This window comes from Brassica napus, chromosome C7 (assembly GCF_020379485.1).
Source record: "Brassica napus cultivar Da-Ae chromosome C7, Da-Ae, whole genome shotgun sequence".
NCBI lineage: Eukaryota > Viridiplantae > Streptophyta > Magnoliopsida > Brassicales > Brassicaceae > Brassica > Brassica napus.
Window position 1 is genome coordinate 1,620,771 of NC_063450.1, and position 23,341 is coordinate 1,644,111.

Consider the following 23,341-nt stretch of genomic DNA (forward strand, 5'->3'; position numbering starts at 1 on the left):
TGGAAAGAAAGGAGAGCTGTCACTTGTGAACCGAGCAACTCAAGAGGAAGGAAGTGAAGCTCCTCAAGCAAACAAGGCTGCGCATGGGAAGTATGAGAAGAGGAGGTTCAATGGGAGCTGTGATCACTGCAAGAAGCATGGCCACAAGAAGAGTCAATGCTGGATACTTCATCCACATCTCAAGCCGGCCAAGTTCATGAAAGACCGTGAGGCAAGGGCTAATGTCTCGGATGTGACAAGTGGAGCTGGTACAAGCAAAGGAAAGGAGATGGATGGACGTGAAGCTGGTGATGGGAAGTCTCTTGTAGCCTACACCGGAGCACCAAGTTACCGTGGGAACAATGATCAGGAGTATCTAAGGAGAGCTAATCTTGATGCCCTCATTAAGATATTCAAGGAGAATGGTAACACCTTTGGGTACTCTTTTGGTGCTAGGGCTATAGAGAACTATAAGGAGCTAACTAGAACTGATAGGATGCATGAGAGTTTGATAGAAATGGTAAATCAATCTAGGATTGCAAATCTTGCTAGAAATGATCATGCATTCAAACCATCTAGTATCCTTGCTCATATTGCTAGTAATCAGAACATTAAGCCATTAGTAGTTGATTCTGGTGCATCTCTAACACTTTTAGTGTTGTTTAGAGTAATCTGAGTGTTTAGAGAAGATTAGAATCGATTTAGAGAAGATTAGAGTATGAAATGAGATTATGAGTCTAATATGGAACCATTGAGATTAAAGACTAAGAGAAAGACTCAAAACTTGTTTGATCTTATTAATGAGAGAGTTTACATATTTATAAGAAGAGAGCTTAGGGTTTTCGTAAACAAGAGGATAAGATAAGCATGTGGAGTCAATGACCATTTCAAAATCATCCAATGATGTGAGCCGCGCGTGAGAGTCTTCCTTAGCTGGCTCATGCCTTTTGCTTTTGCTTTTCCAGCTGTGCCAGCCTGTCCAAGACTCTCTTATCCTTTCCAACGGTCTGATCCATCCCACAAAGGCTAAGGTAACTTCTCCTCTTTACTTAAGTAACTCGGATAACTTATGGTAAGGTTTGGTTGAGCTTTGGTTGATCCCATCTCGTACGGACTGTCCGGCCATGTACGGCTATTTTTACATATATCCTAGGAATTAATGAGTATTTAGTAAATTTATATATGCTATATGATCTCGTAAACTACTTTAAGGGGATCAGCTACTTCTCTTCCCAAGATCAATGAGGTCCAATCTGATATGAATGGACTTCATTGTCTTTTGCCTTGCAGCCTTGGTGAATACATCAGCCAACTGATCTTCACTCCTAGTATAACATGGCAAGATGACTCCTATGACAATCATCTGCCTCACCTTGTGGCAATCAACCTCAATGTGCTTTGTTCTCTCATGGAACACCGAGTTGGAGGCTATGTGAATGGCTGCTTGGTTGTCACAATGCATTGTCATTGGAGTGGTTTGTTCTATCTTCAAATGCTTCAAGATGCCCTTGATCCAAACTAGCTCGTTTGTAAGCTTCAGCATAGCTCTATACTCAGTTTCTGCACTTGAGCATGACACCACCTTCTGTTTAATTTTATTAATTACCATCCGACAACTGCTATAATACAATCATCTATAATGTGATTGATTGACATACTTTAACATGGGTATATCTGAACGTGAAAGGATGCCATTTCCTGAAAACAACGGAAGAACCATCGAAGAACCTGCAAAGACAGAAGACTGTAAAAAACCAATGATAACTTAAACACATTATGCAAACAGAACATAGGTCTGAGGATATTACCGGCAACTAGCCAGTTTATGAACTGGTGTGACGAATGTAGTTCTTGATTCTGTGTTCGGTGCTTTGTTGACAGAGACACCATCACCGACGAAACTCCAACCAAAATAATCTGTTTCCCGTTCGCACCATGGAAAAAGTGATCTACTAGACGTAGAACCAAAATCTCAAGTTTTAAAAGTAGCAAAAGGACTATCTATACCTGTATGAAATAGAGCTTGGACCACATCGGCTTCCTGCTTTCATGAAAAGTGATACTCTGCCAAAATTTGTTCCCTTCTGCATGTGTGTCTAGCCACTTTGCAGCAAGGCTTATTACTATTATGATAGCTCCACTTATAACTCTGCAACCAAGAGATGGTACCAACATGAAACAGTGACCATTTCACAGCTAAAAGTTGACACTGGAGAGCAAAGATGCTAATATTGTGTTCAATACAATTTTACATTCTTTTTGTCAATGTGTTCAACGTAATTTATATTCTTTAAACTCTACTGAATAATCATATTCAAAGTCAAAGGGAGTTCTAGATGAGTTTCGCCTCAAGGGTTACCAGATCTTCTAAGTAATAAATTCTGTTTCCATGCCATGTAAACCACAAAACAGAGAAAACCTCAGGCAGGCAAGGGAGAGAAAGGGACTTACACGAGGTTATTATTATCAGGAATTTCCGCTGGCATCAGAGTGAAGACAGACAGGAACCAACAGGAAATACATACAAAAACTGGTATCCCAGATCTCCAAGGAATTGAAATGTGCAGCAAAACCGAAGACACAAAACCTGCTATCAAGAAAAACCAGGTGTAAAGCTTTCTCTCAGTGAAGCTATGGACCTGCAGAATGTTAAAAGAACAAATGATCAGGGCAACATATATCTCCACATCAGAAAAAAAAACGTACTGGACAATCCAACTACACATACCAATAATTCCACAATGACAATTGACACAGCTGCGGCAAATAAAAGTTTGATGAAGTAGCCAGCCTTCCTTTCCCTCAAATATATCCACAGTCCTCTTATTAATCGGTATTCACTTAAAATCTGTGTCCATAGAAATACTGTCATTCCAATGTATGCACGGTAAAGAGGGGGAGAGTGTTCCATCAAATTTAGCACAGTGAGGATCGCCATAAGCAGACAGCCTGATAGATATACCTGCGTCAGAATGATCAAACTATATGAGAAAGGTGGAAATTTCACAGATATTTAACTATAACCAAGAAACATAACAGCTAAACAAGTAAGAGTATAAAGCTTGTCAAAGTGAAGTATTTGCATTACTTTTCTGGAGTGTCTTTTCTGCACAGATAAATGCCCTTTCCTGGACAAATCTCCTGATAGGGAACTATAACATTGCAGAACATGCAGGGCGAGTACGATCATCCATCCAGTGTATCCAAGGGTAATTACAGTCATCAGCATTAGCCAGTCATACGTTTGAAAGTAATGAAGGCCCTCTAGCGACAAGTTTCTGAGGTCTACAGCCAATTTCATTGCAGCTTCATAACGCTTGGCAGAAATTAACTCATCAATCTGACTCAGCGATGAGGAATAGTCTACCAACGGCTTGAATGGCTTGAAAAATAAGGAGTTTGACATTTTTATGTCTGATTTTGTCAAGGATGACCATAACCAATAGACATAAATGGCAGATTACAAGCAATGCTCAGAAACAAAAGGATACGTGATTTACGAAGAAGCTGATTAAGGATTTGTTTGGTATTAGCTAGCACAGCTTCAACTTCTTCTGCCTGAATATACCAAAAAAATATAATAATAATAAAGCACCACAAGTCTGAACCTCCCAACTATGTACTTCTTTAAACTATATATACTCCTCTTCCTATTATAAACCAGTTCCTTAGTGAGTTTCGACCTCTCTCTCAGCCATGAACATTCATAAGGAATTGGTACTTTAAGAAATGCACAACAACCAAACACCTAATCTTTTTTGACAAGACACAACTAGCGAAAAGTTCACATAAACATACCTCATTCAACTTCATGTAACCAAGTGGTAGGTTTCCAACAGAGTTCACTGGCATGGCAAACCCAAGAGCGTTGACTACAAATAGTAACAAAAAGTGTGACTAAAGAATTCGAAAAACAGATTCATAGCGAAGTTGTTTGTTTGAGGAGAGAACAAATAAGAACAGAGACCAACCATGAGGGGTGCAATGTCAGCTTGGTTGACATCAACTCTCTCAACGCGATTAAGGCCCCAATCATAAGGTGTGGGCATATCATGAGCGTGCTTGTCAACAAAGCTAGCAACAGAATCAGAGTGACTGTGTCCAGTCGCTGGTCTGGGATACTTAATCCCAGCTCCCCAAGCAACTAAGGGAGTATCAGTATTGGTAGGATGCCCATCTCCATGACTCCCTTTGTCGCTCATCCCATGATCAGCAGTAAAGATGTAAGAAGTGCGGTTGTCTCGGTAGTAATCCTCCAAGAGGTGGTAGACCCTTTCAGCGATCTTATCAACAACTTTGACATTGTTGAGGTTGATGGAAGAGAAAGGGCGATGAGCATGACCGTTGGAATCGCAGCCAAGAAGGTGGAGAAAGAAAACAAGTTTGTCCTGGTGGAGAAGCTCTTTCAGCTTGGGGTCATGGTGAGACCTGTTGAGAAGGCTCTCGAATTGATCAAAAGACCACTCGTCCAAAAAGGAGGCATCTACACCAAAGAAACAACTGCACATTACATTCCAGTGATAACAAAACAGTGGTTAACCAGGACTTGTTGCCCGGTGGTGAATAACTTGAGGACAAAAACTCGACAGACTAGTCTGGACCATTTACGTGGGACCAGGATACCTCTGTATAATTAAAAAAAAAAAATAGTGGTTGCATCTCAATATGGCATACGCAAACAAGGAAAGGAACCTGTAGCGAAGTCTTCGTACTCGTGAGGATAAGAGTTCCAAGTGGAGTGAGGTAAAGCACTGCAGAAAATAGGAATGATATCTGGACTGCCATAAGCAAATGTGTGTCTGCTTTGGTTGAAGACGGAATCAAATTCAACAGGATTGGCTTTCCATCCTTTGGTGACAGCACTGGGATCTTCATAGAAGCCAGCGATGATGGCGACGTGGCCAGGTCGAGACTCAGTGGGAGGACGAGCGTGAGAGACACCCCAACGGCCCTGATTATTGATGACATTCCTCAAGAAGGGAGCTCTGTAATTGCCGTCAGCGTCAGGCTCGTAGAACTTGTCAGCTCGTAAGCCATCCGCTGATAATGTCAAATGAGAAACCAATGAGGAAAACAAAAAAAAACAAAAAGAAGAAGAAGAGGTTAGAGTAGTGAAAAAGGAGGTACAGATGAGAAGAATGAGGCGCTTGGCAGGAGGGTGAGAGAATCTGGGAGGGACTGGATCCATGCCGTGGACTATGGGCGTTTTGAAGTATATGTCGAATATACTGAGCATGTATACTGGGTGAAGTGCGACGCCGAGAAGGACCAGCCATGTCTCTCGCCTCTTTAGCCATCTTCTTCTACTCTCCACGACGGCAGATGCTGTTGCTCGATTCTGATCCGAACCTCCTCCTCTTCCGACTCCCAAGATCCCGTCGCTTCTCATCCTTTATTTTCTCCAAAATGAAAAGACTTTTCTTAAATCTCTCGATCTTCTTCTTCTTCTTTTTCACTGTTCACTCTCGTTCGTTAAGAGTTGTTGTGAGATATAACTAAAAGAAAGCCCAACCCTCTGATAATGGTAAGTAATCTGAGATTTCAATGTTTTTTTTATTATTAATTAAAAAAAAGAGTGTGAAACAGAGAAATAAAAAAGGATAATCCAGCTCTCAATTTTATTACAATCCTCAAAAGGAAATGATGAATACAACAAACAAGAAGAAAAAGAAGAATAAATTACAAGAAACACATTTCATATGAGATTTGAGTCTCTGAGATTCAATCCAGTAACAACACCACACGCGTGAAATGAGATAAAGAAAGAAATAAACTCATAAATGGCTTTTGATTATTACAGAGGAATGGAATCGAATCTCTCTCAGTTCTTGACAGTGGTGACATGTTTGAGGAGCATCTCCACAACATCATTGGAGATCCTGGAAGCTTCGTTCTTCAGCTGTTCGATTTTGGCATCAGTCTCCTGCTCCAGCCTCTTCACATTCGCACCCGAGTCTCCACTTGTCTGTTTGTTTTCAACCCCCCCAAATATATATATATACACTGCTTTTGTATTGTATTTGACAGGACAAGAAAGTAATTGCTCTCTGTTTACTCTTACCTCCTCAAGTTTCCTCTGGAAGTCTTGCTCTGTTTTAGCTTTGTATTCAGCAATCTCCTTCTCAGCCTCCTCCTTGGCCTGCTTCAGCCTTGCCATCTTTGCTGCAACCCCAAACAAGAACCACAGATAACCAAATCAACTTCAAACACACACACACATATATATAATTATAATGAATCTCTCTATGTACACAGTTTAATTTAAAATAAGTACCCCCCAGACGTATGTATGTTGTTGGCCAAAATTTTACAAGTTAGAAACAACTAATTATTTAGCCAGGATAAGATAACAATCGTTATGTATAAGGTTGAGACAAGGTACCGGTCCTGGCAGCATTGACAATGTGTTGAGCTTCCTGTTCAGCAGCAAGCAACTGCTGGATACCACCTTGACCTCTGCTGGACTCCATTGTTTTTTTTTATCCTACAAACAAAAAAAAAAAAAAAAGACTTAAAACGTCTCAATTATCACTCTCACAGGTTTGTGGATCAAGAAAGCCCAAGAGCAGCAGATCTTGCTAAAATCTATCAATCCATGACTAGAAGAGGATTGAGTATCACCAAGTCAAATATGTAGAATCTAATCTAACTCATCTTTATCCTACCAAAGATCCTAACACATCTAAAAGGTTTAATCCCCTTTACCAGAAGTAGACAGACAGAACCACAACACGGTGTTAATTTTTCCACTTCCGATTGATTGAATCTCATCCCAAGTAAGTAGACAAGGGACATACCTTTGCTTTTGGCTTGTTCCGACAGCGGAGAGAGAGAGAGAGAGAGAAGCGATACACAATCAAAATCAATCCGATCTGATCACCCACAAACGTCTATCCAATATAAGAATCAAAAGTAGTGGGCCCACGTTTTACTGTAATAAAAGCCCACTTTTTAATTGGCCGAGGCTTATACTCTCAGATTGAGCCCACGTATGGAAGAAAAAGGCCTCACAAATTAATATACTAACTTCATTAATGTGTCTGAAATTTCATTATCATTGCGAAAGAGAGATATCACAGCATATCAATGTTCCTCATCTTCCTAATCAACCAATATCTATTTAATTAGTAAAAATAAATAATGAACAAATTTTTTTTTGAACTCATATATTGTGTGTCAAAGAAGAATGTAATCAACTTACAATGTGACAACATAACCATACTTGTTTGAGTTAAAGTGGCAAGTAAATAAGCTTGGACAAACTCGCTGTGGTACCAAATCAATCTCTCCCTCGCTTATTCCCGCCACCGAGAGATGATCAAACTCCTCAATAATCATTTATGTGATGAGTGATGACAAAACAAGATTGATTACAAACGACTTATTGAACAAACAAATGATACATGTATATATATCATGCATTATTTCAAATATTACACATAATTGTAGTAGATGAATAATGACGAGAGCTCACAGTAACCAACAATATCAATAAAATAAAATACAAGTCACTCAAAGTGCATCACATCTGACATAATCGATCTGATTTAAGATGATGGAACTCGGAGATAGAGAGGGATTGGGTTTTTGGCAACCGGTGGTGAATCCCATACTGAAAATGCACTTTCAGAGTTCATCCATCTGTCGGTCATCTCAGGATAATGGCGATCAAAAACATCTTTGAGACTCTCTGTAGTATTCACCCATTCAAGTCCTTTCTTTGTATAAGTCATTTCATTGAAATCACTCGTGAAGAATCTATCCGCTTCTAATCTCCTGAAAATATATTTAATTTGATATAACATATTAATATGGACAAATCTCCAAAATAGCACCTTTCTAAGTTTATATCACAAAAATGGCACTCAAAAACTAAAATAACTAAAATAGCATTTTATCTTTTGAAAATTTTAATTTTTTTATTTTTCAAAATTTGAAATCTTATCCCCAAAACCTCATTTCTCAACTCTAAACCCTAAACCCTAAACCCTAAACTCTAAACCCTAAACCCTAAACCCTAAACCCTAAACTCTAAACCTTAAACCCTAAACCCTAAATCCTAAACTCTAAACCCTAAACCCTAAACCCTAAATCCTAAATATTAAGTGCTATTTTTGTGACTTTTGACCTTGAATGCTAGTTTGGGAACAAAAACTTGATTTATTGCTATTTTTGTCTTTTTCTCTATTAATATTGTCCATCCATGAAATTTAAATTCAGCTGTCCATTTTTTTATCCTGAGAAATTTAAATAAAATTATACAAACAAAATGCTAAATAGTAAATATACATACCTTGTAGCCATGATGACGAAAATGTTAAAGGCAGTCTCGCTAATAGCGAATCCTTTGATTTTCTTCTCGGCCATAAGTCCCACCAGAAGATCGAGCTCTTCCACATTACCACCGTACACGTCTTCTAGTGCTTCAATTGCTTCCTTATCGTCCGTTAGATCTTCCCACTTCTTTATCGGAATCATAAACATAGACCTCCTAAATTCATTGTATCCTGCACTACAAGAAAACATGTGTTTTCCTACTGCAAAATTAGTAGGGAATCAGTCGCTAAATCCATGTTTACGACTAATTAGCGACTAATTTGTGCCGTCATAATAGTGCTCGTCGTTAAATATATCAGTCGTAAATCAATCGGTAATTAACTACTGATTTACGACTGATATATTTAGTCGTACCGTAGTCGCTACTTAGTCGTTAAATTTAGCGACCAATATACGACTATTGTAGCGACGAATAACTACTAATTAGTGACTGGTTTTGCTACTACTTAGTGACTGTTTTATATTGACTAATTTTACGACTGCGTATAGAAAAAAGAACAAAAAAAAATTAAAATAATATTATTATTAACTTATTAAAAATGTTATTATTATTATTCTTTTTTGTCCCAAACCGGGAATGGTTAGTGGTTAACCGTTTAACACAAAAACTCATAGCTCATATGTCTTCCGCCTTGTCACTGCCGCTGCTCCGCCGCGTTTTCTTCCTCAGCCACCGTCGCGTCTTCTTCCTCATCTCGGACGTGCTCGCTGTTGTCATCTCCACCAGATATCCCTCTCCTCCAATCTTCTTCCGCCATCTCGCCGTCGTTGCGTCTTCTTCCCCTCCCTCCTTTGCAGAGGTGGAAATCCATTTTCGGCTCTGTCTTCTCTCCGTATCTTCTCGAACTACTCAAGAGTCTGTGGAGGCACCAGCTCTTCTAATCCGGTGAAACTTTGTTCGTAGCCCAGAGCATTATCTGGTGACTTTTGGGCTGCACATCCCTCTCTGTTGGGATAGCTATTTTAACAACCTGGTACGGATTCAAAAAAAAAACTGTGAAGGAAAGATAAAAGCTAAGGTCAGATTTGACTAAGACCAAACTTAATACAGCAACAATTGAGACATTTGACAGAAAAAGGATTAAGAGGAGTTTACCTTGAAAGCACCCATTTTCGTCTGGAGGGAGGCAGTGGGATGAGAGAATTGGACAGAGGAGAGTGAAGAAGAAGAAGACTTGGAAACAAAAGAGAAGATGGAGATGATAGATCTGTCGTAGAAGGAAGAGAGGAGAAAACAAATGAATGTTTTCAATGAATGATTTCTAGCCATTAGATTAACATCAATCAATGGCTAAGAATATCAATCTTTGTGTTAGAAAATCAGCCAATGACAAGAGAGGAGAAGAACCACAAAAAGAACAGTTTTGGCCATTGGATTAACATCAATCAATGGTTACAAGTTGTTATCCTTGTTTTCAAGGATTAGCCAATGATAAATTATCCTTTATCCTTTTTTCATTTAATATTTGTTTTAAGCTGTAAAATTGTGATTTATGATTTGTATAATTTAAATACTTTGGTTTTTATTCTTCTAGTTTAATTTTATAAAACAGTTAACTTACTTATATACATTTTCAATGAATGATATAAGGTTAATAAAGTTATTAGCTAGATCTTGTAAGTAGTGTTTAAAGATTATTTTATTTAAAGTCATATGTAAATGGTTTTGAATAGAAAATAGGTTTTTTTTGGGTTAGATCTTAGTTAACTTAAATTTTTTGCGTGTATATAATAATTATTTTAGTTGAAAAGTTATGAATTTTGTTATTTAGTGTTTAGAATTTAGATTAAAGATAAAATATATAGGGTTTGACGGTTAGGTTTAAGATTTGAAAAGTTTATAAATTTTTAATTTAAACTACAAATTTTATAGAGTTTGTAATATGAAATTAGGGTTTAGAGTTAAAATTGGATTTATAATTTTATATAATATTATATTTTAAAGTAAAGATTGGATTTATAATTTTATATAATATTATATCTCTGAAGTCTTAGGATTACCAATGAGTTTGAATGAGGATTTAAGGTTTGAAAGTTATAGAATAAGATTAAAAATATAAAATTTCGGTTTTAGTTTGAAGATTCGGGGTTATAATATAAAAAGATTAGAGTTTTAAACTTTATGTATAGATTTTAGGATTTTTCAAAATGTTTAGGGTTCAATGTTTTGAGTTGTGGAAATATGGTTTATGATTTTGGGTTTGAAGTTTGTATCTTAAAAGTTATAGATTAAAATTAAAAAGTTTAGATTTGAGTTTAAGTTTGAGGTTCATTTAAAGTTATAGTGTAAAAAGTTTTGAGTTTAAAAGTTTATATTCAAAATATAGGCTATCAAGCATGTTTAGGGTTTAGGGTATCAGATTTAGGTTTATGATAACATTTTCCGACTGTTTTCCGATTGATTTTGCGACTGATATATTCAGTCGTTAATTGGTGACTGAAAAGTGATTGTCACGCCACCCAATAATTCAGTCGGTAATCAGTCGTTAAATTAGTGACTGATGGACGACTAGAATTTACCGACTACATATTAGTCGCACTTTAGTCGCTCATTTACGACTGAAGTTCGACATTTTATTGTAGTCGTTAATTAGCGACTGTTTAGCTACTGATATTTTTAGATCGCACGACAGTCGCTAATCAGTCGGTAAAGGGTCGGTAAAATTAGCGACCGCAGCAGTGGTCGTGAAAAACAGTCGGAAAATCCGTGTTTTCTTGTAGTGGTGCAACATTCCTCTCCCTGTCCCTGTAGACTATATCAAATGACGAAGAGCACATCACTCATCAAGTCAAACCACAATACTGTACATATATAAATACAAACACAAAACAAACGGCTTGGATCGGATTGACTTACTTTCTAAAGCAGCTCAGTCGATGTGGTCCGGACGATCGTAGCCATTGGGGTCGTGGGGAACAAGATCCCTAAGCCACACTGGATAATTCATCAGTTCGAGAGCCCCACTTGCTTGATGACCCATTGAGACCATTAGCTTAGTAAATCCAATATGAGACATGGTTTGTTCTCCCTTAGGACCAAGCAATTTTCCGAAAGAAACCCTAAAATCCATATAATCAAGTTAAATAGATAAAAAAGCAAAAAAAAAATTGATTTGGAAGTTCAAAAATAAAGGAAAATTAGAGAGCTCTAGAGTAAGTTATATACTCTTCAATCAACGGTAGTGATTTATTAGTTCCTGGTACAACGTCGATGTCACGTAGTTCGAGCTGATCAGGTAAGAGCGAGTGCATTCGATAGACGCTGGTGAAATCTTCGGTTATAGAATATGGGACTCCATGATTTTGCGGTTTCTTCATACCCACGAGACCTCCCAAGATGGAACTCCCTACATGTCCGAACGAATCTTTAAACTTCTTTCCTAAAATTCCGTACCTAAAACACACACACCATTTATAACCATACACATATGTTAAATGTGTATTAATAAAAAAAAATTGTGTGACGTGATTACAGATCGTCAAAAATGTACAATTACTCACCAATTTGTTCGCATCCCGGCAAGTAAAGTGTCGGTTTTAAGAAGCTCAACGGTCCAATCTATGGTGTGAATCTTGGCAATCACTGCTGACGTCACTAGCCTAGCATGGCGGTACAAATCCTTTTTTTTTTTTTTTTTGAACTTAAATCATCGTACTCCTTCTATATGATGCATAAAAATATAATATTGAACTAGTTTATATACAAATCATTCACTCTATTTGCGTACGAAAAATGCCCGAATTTACACATAAAAAATGGAACACATATATTGACCTTGAGGGCGTCGCATACGGCATTGTGCTCTTTGACGAAGAGAGCTTGCAAGGCGGAGACACCGACCCAACTGTTACGTACGTCGCCGGAAATGGCTAAACCGTCTTGGTCTTGGAGTAAGAGACCCGTCTCCTCCGATAACTTTAGTTTCCCGTCTTTGTAAGTTCCCACTCTGTCCATTGCTTTCGAGTTGCTTCCATAGATGGCGCTCGAATCCCTAATTTCATAATACTCACTCGTATTCATGTTTATTCTGACATTTGTTTTTTCTTTGGTGGCTTAGTTAGACCCAATAATTCACTTGTGATCTATGTACATGTTAGACTTACTTAATTAGCACGGTGTACTATATTTTGTATAGTATATAAGCAATGTAATGTATATGTTAGATTGAGAATCAATTAAGGTGCTATAGTATGTCCGATCTCAATACAAGCTAGGCTAAGAATTAACTACCAGTACTAATAAGGGTGTTTTACTTTACAAGTTATAGAATATAGCATAACTTACCACCAAGGTGTACGGGAATTTAACGAACCGGTCTTGATCTCGAAGAAACCTGTAGGAACTTCCTTCGTCTTGAAGAATCTGAAGGAGCTTAAGGGACACTCGTTCGCTACTTCTCTTGGAGCCACGAGCTCAATCTAAGTTTACCCATTAATAACAAGATTAAGAGGATGATTGTTTTCATATTTTGCAGTGGTTTTTAGTTTTTGTTTTTCAAAAAACCACTTTTTAATCAATCAAGTTTTTGGAAAAATAGATTCCTTATTATAATCTAGGAAAATTGTTTTTTTTTTAAATAAACGGCAACTTTCTAAAAAAGCCAAGCACAAGCAGCTTCTTCACAAACATCACGTTAATTTTTCAATATCTTTTTTTTATTTTTTGTTAAGTATATATTGTTATTTCCTTAATCAGCATTTAACAAAATGAAAATTTATATATGTGCTTGTAAACTAAAAGAAGTTCAAAAAATATTTCAAAAAGAAATTTTATTTAAAAGTTACTATTTTAATTCATTGTTATAGAAATTATTTATACAGAAAAGAAATAAGCAAAGAATAAATGTGTAAAAAATATCTTAGAAATATTTTTCATCAAATGTATGATATTAATAATTTATTTTGTATTTACGGTTTTTGTTTTAAAATAATTTTATTAAATAAATTTATATGTGTTTTGATGACAATATTTTATTTTTATTATTTCCAGATAAACATTTTACTATTAAAAATAAATTTCATTTAATCAATTTTAAAAGAAAAAACCGAAAACTAAAAACCAAAATCTAAAACAATCATTCATGTTTGTTCAAAAACTAAAATCTACCGAAAAATCAAACACTAAGATCCAAAAATCAAAAACTAAAAAATTAAAAATTAAAAATCAAAAACTAAATTCTAAAAATTAGGAAAACAATCATCACCTACACCGTGACTGATAATGGTGACAACATCTAATTCTGATGTTTAATATAAATACGGACCAATTAAATTAGAGTCAAGCCAAGTTTTGCGGGTGATGAAGCCGTTAAATTTATAGGTAAAAACTCATTTAAAAATGTTTCATTCCAAGTATATACAATTTGGCTAGGTTGTCATATATGTAAAAACTATCTTCCCTAGAATTTTTAAATATATGTAAAAAATTTAAATCCAAGTAAAAACTCATTTAAAAATGTTTAATTCATTCCAATACGGACCAATTGAGGTAACACATTTTTATGTTTTAGACTCAAATATACGTATGTAATACAAGTAATTTTTCTTACAGTGGGTCTTTTATATGCAAAGTGTATATACCTATGACTTTACCAAATTTGTATTATCATACTTGCAAAGTGTATATACCTATGACTTTGTCATGTTAAATTATATTTTTAGCTCTCACCTGCTCCGATGGGCGACGACAAAGACGAAAAAGGCGACTCAACTGCTCCGATGGCTGGCGACTTGATGGCTCGAATCCCTGGCTCTATGGCAGCTCCGGCTCCGATCTCTGGCTCTCTTCCATCTCCGGCTCCGATCCCTGTCTCGCGGGCATCACAGGCAACGACACAAGACGGCTCCGACCCACCCCCGATGGAATCTTGCGACCCCAAGGTAACGCTGGGCGACGGAAAAGGTGACTCAACTGCTGGCTCTCTGCCTGCTCCGGCAACGGCTTTGGATGGTTCAGAGCCTCCCCCGTTCGAATGTCGCGACGGAACCGGCGACATAACGGGTGACTCAATGACTGCTCCAGCGAGGTCTCTGGATGGCTCAGTCACAACCCCGACGAAATCTCACCAAGGAGGCTCACCCACCCGTGAAGCCAATCGCTCACCGTGGACAAAATCACCGACTGTCGAGCTTATGCCTCCTCCAGCTGCTGAAAATGGCGTAGTGGAACTGACGATTCCAGATGAGATTTTGGCTGATCAGAACCCATTGTGGAGATGCTATGTGGTGGGGTATTTCATTGGGGACGCGCCTCACGTTGGATCCATCCACGCTACGGTGAACCGTCTCTGGTCTACGCCAAAGACGGGAAGCAAAATTGATGTGCAGTTCTTGGAGAAGAACACGGTTTTATTTCGGATTGAAAATCCCCAGATGAGAACTCGAGTCATTCAGAGGCGATACTGGCATATTGCGGATATTCCACTGGTGGTCAACGAGTGGTCCCCCGAATCAGCTCTCCAGCCTCCGGACCTGTCGGCTATGCCCATTTGGATTGACCTTAAGGGTGTGCCGAGTATGCTTTTCTCTCATAAGGCATTGAAATGTTTAAGCCGAGCTGCAGGCAAATTTGTCAAACTTCACCCGAGTACAGAAAAATGTTTGCGGCTAGACGTGGCTCGAGTTCTTGTTGAGGTTGATCTCCATAAGCCACTGGTGGAGAAGATCAGCTTTGCGGATAAGAATGGTGTGCAAGTGATGATTGAAGTATGCTACCCCTGGTTGCCTCCAAAATGCAGTATTTGCAATGCTTGGGGCCATAAGGGAGCGACATGTAATTCAAGGAAGATTAAGGTTCTGCAAAAGGAAAAGGAGATAGTGGGAATGGCCCCGGAAGCGGACGTTAACGGCGACGTGCAGGACAGGTGTGCGGTCGCACAAAACAGAAATGCTGTCAGTGATTTGCTCCACGAGCTAGAGGCTATGCCACCACCATTGGGAAGTAATGAGGTGGAAGTTAAGCCAAACGAAAAGTTTGAGGTCGGCGGTTCTTCAAGTACAAATGCTCTGAATCTAGAATGGATCCTTACAGGCAGGAAGTCTTCTCCACAGGATAGGGAGAGGGTCACAGGTCCAAAAGAAGTTGATCAAAAGGAGGGGGATATGGTGATCTCACCTTCGAGATTCAGTGTTCTAGCAACGGAGGATCCTGAGGAGAGAGATGGGGATGGAGATGATGACCCTGACGACACGGAGGAGGGTCAGGTGGTATCTGAGGTACATGGTACGGATTCAAAGAAAGATACAGCCAAGAACGTGAAGTTTCGTCCGGGAACGAGCCTCAAGCTCAGTAAGCAACTACAAGGGCATGGGAAGGAGATGAAAGGAGTAAGGACACGATCCACCAAAAAAGCTTCCACTCGGAAGTTATGACGTCCTTTTTCGTATGAAACATGCGTGGCTTCAATATGCCTCGCAAACATAGAGAAGTTAAAAGATGGGTACAGGCAGAGAAGTTCTCTTTTGGATGTTTGCTGGAAACTCGGGTTCAACTGGAGTATTATAGAGAATGCGCAGCAGAGGCACTTCAGGGCTGGTCAACGATGGCAAATTATGAGTACAATCCTCTCGGCCGCATTTGGTTCTGCTGGTCAGATAAAGTGGTGGCAACTCGGTTACATATAAGCTCTCAGGTTATAACGTGTGCAATTCATATACCTGAGACTCGTGAGCAGTTTATATGTTCAGCAGTCTATGCCTCGAACTGTGAAGTGGAAAGGAGGAGACTGTGGGAGGAGCTGAGGGAAACTAAAGCAGCATATAAACACCTAGATATGCCTTGGATAGTCACCGGGGAATTCAATGTTACACTGTCTACAGGAGAGCACTCTAGGGGTACTGTCCCTCGATCATTGTTTGGAATGAGGCAGTTTCAAGATGTGGTTATGGACTGTGGTCTAACTGACTTGACGGCTTCCGGAGCACTGTATACCTGGTGGAACAGACGAGAGGAAGATCCTATTGGAAAGAAATTGGATCGCGCGTTGATAAATGCGGCATGGCTTAGGTATTACCCCCAATCATCTGCTTATTTTGAGGCTGGGGGTATATCTGATCACGCGAGATGTGTAGTCACCGTATCAGGAGCCATAAATGAAGCAAGGAAGCCGTTCCGTTTCTTCAACTATCTCTGCGACCATCCGGATTTTCTTACTACGGTCAAGCGAGTATGGGAATCGGAGCAACCTATTCATCACACAAGGGCGGCTTTGAGTAAATTCCAGGGAAAATTAAAGCTTCTCAAATTCGATATGAGAGTGCTAAACAAAACCCATTATGGAGACCTCCCTATTAGGACAAAGCAAGCTTTTGAAGAGATGTGCAGATGTCAGAATGAGGCACTTGTGAATCCAAATCCGAATAGTTTTGCGGCAGCAGCAGAGGCGTCAGCTAGATGGAACAAATTGGCCAGTATCGAGGAAAAGTTCTTTCGTCAAAAATCATGTGTGCGGTGGCTGGGAGCTGGGGATCAAAATACTATATTCTTCCACCGAGCTGTGATGACAAGAACGTCTAGAAACACAATTAAAAAACTGGTAACTGAGGCGGGTGAGGTGCTAACACAGGTATCCGATATAAAGAAGGAAGCAGTCCAACATTTCCAAAAGTTCCTGCAAGGCCAACAGGGTCCGGAGGTAGACTCGGAAGACATGCTGGAGGACCTTCTAACCTATCGCTGTCCGGCTAGCTCTGCTGCAGGGCTGGTAGCTCCTGTGACTGGGGAAGAAATTATATCTGCACTGAAAGCTTTACCTAACGATAAGGTGTCGGGTCCAGATGGCTTCACCAAAGAGTTCTACATTGCGGCTTGGTCTGTCATAGAGGGAGATTTCATCGTAGCGGTACAGTCCTTCTTCATCTACGGTTTTCTCCCAACGGGGATCAATGCTACAATCTTGACACTAATACCCAAAACGGAGGAGGCGAAGACCATGAAAGATTACAGGCCAATCGCTTGCTGCAATTTGATATACAAGGTAATATCCAAACTACTTGCTCGTCGGTTGAAAACTATACTCCCGGACGCTATTGAGGCAAATCAGACGGCTTTCATTAAAGGTCGGCTAATGCTCGAAAATGTTCTTCTTGCATCTGAACTCGTAAATGGATATCACAAAGGGACAAATTCGGATAGAGCAATAGTCAAATTTGATTTCTCAAAGGCATTCGACACGGTTAGGTGGTCTTTCATCACCTCGGTCCTAAAAGCTATGGGCCTTCCTCCACAGTTTATACTTTGGATAAGGGTTTGTATATCTACTGCGGCTTTCTCTGTGTCTGTCAATGGGAGTTTGGAGGGCTTTTTCACAAGTGCCCGTGGAATCCGCCAGGGATGCTCACTCTCACCTTATCTCTATGTCATACTAAACAACGTTTTATCCAAGATGTTGAACAGGGCAGCGTTTGAGCATCAGTTCGACTATCATCCGCTATGTAAAAAAGTTAACCTCACGCATATCAGTTTCGCTGACGATATTCTTGTGTTTACTGATGGGTCTGTCAGGTCACTACGGGGAGTACTGGCGGTCATGGACAAGTTTGCTAGCATCTCAGGTCTTCATATTAACGCAACCAAGTCTTCGATTTTTGCCTTGGGTCAGACAATAGGAGAGGTCTTACAAGAGGCTACGATCTATGGGATCAAGGTCGGACAGCTCCCGGTAAAGTACTTGGGTATGCCACTCACCACCAAGGCCCTAACGAAGCAGGACTATGAACCTTTGATTGATAGGGTCCGCAAAAGGATGCTTTCTTGGAGAAACAAATGTCTTTCCTATGCGGGCCGGCTGCAGCTAATAAAGTCCGTCATCACGAGCATAGTAAACTTTTGGAGTCAAGCTTTCATCCTTCCAAAGGCTTGTCTAGATGAAATTGAAAACATGTGCAGCGCTTTCCTTTGGTCTGGTTCGCCCAATCAGACCAATAAAGCTAAAGTAGCATGGGATGATCTATGCTGTCCTAAGCAGGAAGGAGGTCTTGGTATAAGGAAGCTTCGGGATTCGTCAAAGGTCTTCGCAATGAGTCTAATATGGAAGATTTTCTCGCTAAAAAGCTCTCTATGGGTCTCCTGGATCCAGGAATACTTACTGAGACAAAAATCATTTTGGGATGTAAGGGATGATGGGAAAGGATCATGGGTTTGGAGGAAACTATTGAAACTAAGGGGTCGGGTTTATGAGTTCATACGTCTTGAAGTTCATGATGGACAGACTGCTTTCTTCTGGGTTGATGATTGGCTTCAAGTAGGGAAGTTAATTGATATCACTGGCCCTATTGGCACATCCCATTTAAGAGTGGCTCGTCATGCCAGGGTGCGGGATGCAGTCACGAACCCATTTTGGAACATCCGTGGACACAGAAGTCGGTTCTTTCATGACCTTACTGATCGCATTCGTAGTGAACAGCTACCACACGAATCACTCGGACCGGACGTCGCACTGTGGAAGCACTCGGATGATAATTACAAGCCTTACTTCTCCACATCAAGCACTTGGGAGCAAATCAGAGACAAAAAGCCTTTTGTCTTTTGGAGCAAAGGTATATGGTTTAAACAGGGAGTTCCGCGCTTCTCCTTTGTAGTGTGGCTGGCGGTAAAGAATAGATTGTCAACAGGTGATAGAATGAGAGTTTGGGGCTTTCAACAAGGTTGTGTATTATGTGGTGAGAGGGATGAAACACGTGATCATCTTTTCTTCGCTTGTCCTTATTCTTTCACAGTGTGGGACAAGCTGGTGAGCAGGTTGAGCGGAAATAGGACTGATCCAGACTGGATGGCCACGCTGCGGTATGTCAGCGGCAACTCACTTCAACTTTTGGACAGGATTTTGCTAAAAATGGCATTCCAAACATGCGTCTATCTCGTGTGGAAGGAAAGGAATGGGAGAAGGCATCGCACTGGTTTCCGGACAGCATACCAACTTATCAGGATCATTGATAAAACGGTAAGGAACATGATTACTTCGTTTCGACACAAGGCTGGCCACAAGCTTGAAGGTTTAATGCGACGTTGGTTTGAAGTTACAGCCTAGATAATTTTATATCCAGATGTACATCCTTTTCCTATAGTTTCCCATAAAGCTTGTATAACTAAACTCTTTATAGTCTGATCAATAAATTTCACATTTCATCAAAAAAAAAGTCACACTTTGTTTACAATTATATAATATAATACTTGTAATCATAATTTGGTAAAGTCACTATCAAAACTGTACAATTTTACAGGTTCTTTGGTATACTTGTAAATCTATATACTCAATTACATACAGATTAAAACATACGTTAAACAACTATAATGATAAAATAACCCATTTTACCATCATTATATTTTATTAAATTTTAATAAATACTGATCATTTCAACTAAAAATATATGAATGATCAGTAAATTTTATTAATTATGGTAACAGTATTTAGGTCTGGATTTTATTATAATTATTATAATTGCGATGCGTCGAGAGTGGAGACCAAAAATATAACTCAGGATTAAACGATGCGTCAACAATTTTACATTTGGTATACTGACTTTATTAAAAATTTATACCAAACGTACGTGTGTTCCAGAACTGCACTTTGTTGGTGAGGAAGCCACTTCCGAACCAGGCATGCCCGATCACAGCTCATGGCCGTAAAGACGTTAGGGAATCAACAGGATTTGTGTTCCAAGGTTGCACGATTTCAGGCGAACCGGATTACTTGGCAGTCAAGGAAACTAGCAAAGCCTATTTGGGAAGGCCATGGAAAGAGAGTATTCAAGGACTATTATCATGAACACTTTTATTCCGGATTTCATCCAACCACAGGGATGGCAACCATGGCTTGGAAACTTCGGTCTCGACACATTGTTCTACTCTGAAGTCCAGAACACAGGACCTGGAGCAGCTCTTGCAAACAGGGTTACTTGGCCCGGGATTAAGACACTGAGCAATGAAGAAATCCTCAGTTTTACACCGGATCAGTACATCCAAGGTGATGTTTGGGTTCATGGCAAAGGTGTACCGTACACTCCTGGCCTCTTGGCTGCTAACCCTAATGCTGCAACCACAATCCCCAGCAACTCAGCTGCTCCAGGTTTCTCCTCCTTCAGGGATACAAGTGGTGCTGGCTCAGTTTCTCCAGCAGCTTCCCCGCAAGGGTCTATTAAGATAGTTTCAAAGTCTAACTAGAAAGATCGACTAAGATGCCATATAATGTGCTTATTTCCTACTCTAATTCAAGAAAATCTGGAAACAAAAAAAAAACATTTGCACAACCTTGAGGAATTCAGGATTATTGCCAAATTGTTGAGATTAAACTCATGTCTAATATCACAATATATTAAAGATGTTGTTTATAAATCTTAATAATAATAATGATTATGTAGAAATAGTTTAGATAAATTAGTTTTCTTTTACCTATGTATCCTAAACGAAATTAAAACCTGCAAATCGAATTGGAGATAATAGCTTATTTATTTCGTATGAAACACAATGTTTAAGAAAAATATATACACTTATTTTCGCTGATACAAATCGTAAAAGTGCTATGCAAAAAAGCAGGGCCGTCGGCCCCGAAGCAAAAAATAAGATTCAGCCCATGATTTAAATAAAACATGAAAAATATTAAAAAGTATTCTGATGTTATTCAAACCCAGTGTTCTTGAGCAGTAATATGATATTTTATTGCATAGTTGACACATGGCTAATAATAGTATCGGCTGGTAATTTGTGATCATAAAAATGTTGGTAGGTTATATCTGTGACTATTTAATGACTGTGCCGGAGTGCACCATTTAACCTATTAGAGCCGTGGTAATTTTTAAATATATGTAAAAAATTATGATCATAATTTTGAGTACTAGGAACAATATATATACATTAAGAGCAGTAGTAATAATGGTGTAAGCACATATGGAACTTAAGTGTACATGTAATATTAACAAAAAGGTTGTCCATAAAAGTTAGGTAACTTGATGGCTAAAGTTCTATACAAGATTATGACCCGCTGTTTATGCACCCAAATATACTTATATATTATATAAGTGGTAGATTATAAATAGAACGACCACAATTAATAGAACGATTGTTCTATAACCAGAACGTTAATCTAGCCCGTTATAGAACAATCGTTCTATTAATTGTGGTCGTTGTTCTATTTATAATCTACCACTTATATAATATACAATTAATCACAATCTAAAACAATAGTTTTATACTTCAAACTATTACACATTATAGATGGAACCAGTTCCAGACCACATGAACAGAGACCAATTGCCAAAACAAAGTTGGTTCTTCTGCAATGATCAATAGGTTCATATAGTATATTTGGGTGAGAAGCAACATGATGATCCTGAGTTTGTCACAGAATCTCACCATCAGATGTTGTGTTCACTTCTTGGAAGGTGTGTAAATTGAGACCTTTTTTTCTCAATGATGGTAATGTGTCAAAGTGTTACTCAGATGTCTTGTGTTTTGTTCCCGTGATTACAGTAAAGAGGATGCCCATGGTTCAATGGTATACAGTTACCGACATGGCTTCTCAGGTTTTTCAGCCAAGCTTACCAAGTCCCAAGCCAAGAAAATAGCAAGTACTCAGTCTTAATCTCACATCAGAAGCCTGTGTCTGCAAATGTCTGAAGTTGTTTTTTTTGTTTTGTTTTGTTTTCTTCCGTTGCTAATGATCTTTGGTGACAGATTTACCTGAAGTTGTTCATGTCATACCGGATAGTTTCTACAAGATGAAAACAACTCGGACTTGGGACTACTTAGGACTTTCTGCCTCCAGTCCAAAGAATCTTCTAAATGAAACTAATATGGGTGAACAGATTATCATCGGCATTATTGACACAGGTATGACTGTTTATTCTACATTTCTTCTCAGCTCATTACAGATTTCTGAAATATGGTGTTGGTTTAGAGTCTTCTTCTTAGATTCTCTTTGATTTTTATTGCAGGAGTATGGCCAGAATCTGAAGTATTTAACGACGATGGGATTGGATCGGTGCCGAGCCACTGGAAAGGAGGCTGTCAATCAGGAGAGATGTTCAACTCCTCCCACTGCAATAAAAAGCTCATAGGAGCTAAGTATTTCATCAATGGCTTCCTCGAGGAGAACAAAAGCTTCAACTCTAAAGAATCACTTGATTTCATTTCCCCTAGAGACCTCAATGGTCATGGCACGCATGTCGCCACCATCGCGGCAGGTTCTTACGTGCAGGACATTAGCTACAAGGGCCTAGCTGGAGGGGTTGTGAGAGGTGGGGCACCACGTGCTCGTATAGCAATGTACAAGGGTTGTTGGTATCTGGATGATTTAGACATAACAACTTGTTCATCTGCTGACATTTTGAAAGCTATGGACGAGGCAATTCATGACGGTGTTGATGTTTTGTCACTCTCTCTTGGCTCTGTGGTTCCTCTGCATGGAGAAACTGATATCCGCGATGGGATATCCACAGGAGCCTTCCATGCCGTCTTAAAGGGTATCACGGTTGTTTGTGCAGGTGGTAACTCTGGCCCCGAGGCTCAAACAGTGACAAACACGGCGCCTTGGATTGTCACTGTGTCTGCAACTACTCTAGACCGGTCCTTTCCCACTCCTATCACACTTGGGAACAATAAAGTGATACTGGTAACTATATTGCAGGGTCAAATTGTATGTCTACTAAGAAAATATTCTGATGATATGTGTCTTATTTTGAGTTTGGTCATTATTTTACAGGGTCAAGCAATGTACACAGGTCCAGAACTTGGCTTCACTAGCTTGGTTTACCCAGAGGATCCAGGGAACAGCAACGAAACCTTTAGTGGGTAATTTTCAAATCTCTAGTTTCTTAGTATTCACAAAATCTTGCAATATAAAGAAGCCCAGTTCTTTGACACCACACTGGTTCTTGTCATGCAGCACTTGTGAGGATCTTTCCTTGAATTCTAATGCTACAATGGTGGGGAAAGTGGTCTTGTGTTTCACAACATCATCTTCTAGTGGTTCAGTATCAAGTGCTGCAGGTTCTGTGAAGAAAGCTGGTGGTCTAGGTGTAATCATAGCAA

At 39.2% G+C, this 23,341-nt stretch overlaps 2 protein-coding genes and 2 pseudogenes across 4 annotated transcripts; 1 reads left to right on the forward strand and 3 right to left on the reverse strand.

The window, feature by feature from the left end:
• Positions 1–753: 753 nt before the first annotated feature.
• On the reverse strand, positions 754–5,431 carry LOC106397364 (annotated as a pseudogene).
• A 139-nt stretch (positions 5,432–5,570) lies between these two features.
• LOC106402244 (V-type proton ATPase subunit G1) lies at positions 5,571–6,974 on the reverse strand. 3 transcript variants are annotated; one of them, XM_013842940.3, is made up of 4 exons: positions 6,777–6,972; positions 6,362–6,463; positions 6,041–6,141; positions 5,571–5,944 (listed from the first exon to the last, which is right to left on the reverse strand). In XM_013842940.3, the coding sequence occupies exons 2-4, from the start codon at positions 6,447–6,449 to the stop codon at positions 5,801–5,803; spliced, it is 333 nt and encodes a 110-aa protein (XP_013698394.1). In that variant the 5' UTR covers positions 6,450–6,463; positions 6,777–6,972; the 3' UTR covers positions 5,571–5,800. The 3 variants fall into 3 exon arrangements, with proteins under 3 accessions (XP_013698394.1, XP_048620422.1, XP_013698393.1); XM_048764465.1 differs by lacking the exon at positions 6,777–6,972 and adding an exon at positions 6,685–6,752; XM_013842939.3 differs by having other exon boundaries at positions 5,571–6,141; positions 6,777–6,974.
• Positions 6,975–7,294: 320 nt separating this feature from the next.
• On the reverse strand, positions 7,295–12,946 carry LOC106402177 (annotated as a pseudogene).
• An 8,857-nt stretch (positions 12,947–21,803) lies between these two features.
• On the forward strand, positions 21,804–23,122 carry LOC106399894 (subtilisin-like protease SBT3.6). The gene is made up of 3 exons (XM_048763877.1): positions 21,804–21,879; positions 21,986–22,149; positions 22,209–23,122. Exons 1-3 carry the CDS (start codon positions 21,804–21,806, stop codon positions 23,103–23,105), a joined length of 1,137 nt encoding a protein of 378 aa, XP_048619834.1. The 3' UTR covers positions 23,106–23,122.
• The last annotated feature ends 219 nt before the right edge of the window (positions 23,123–23,341 follow it).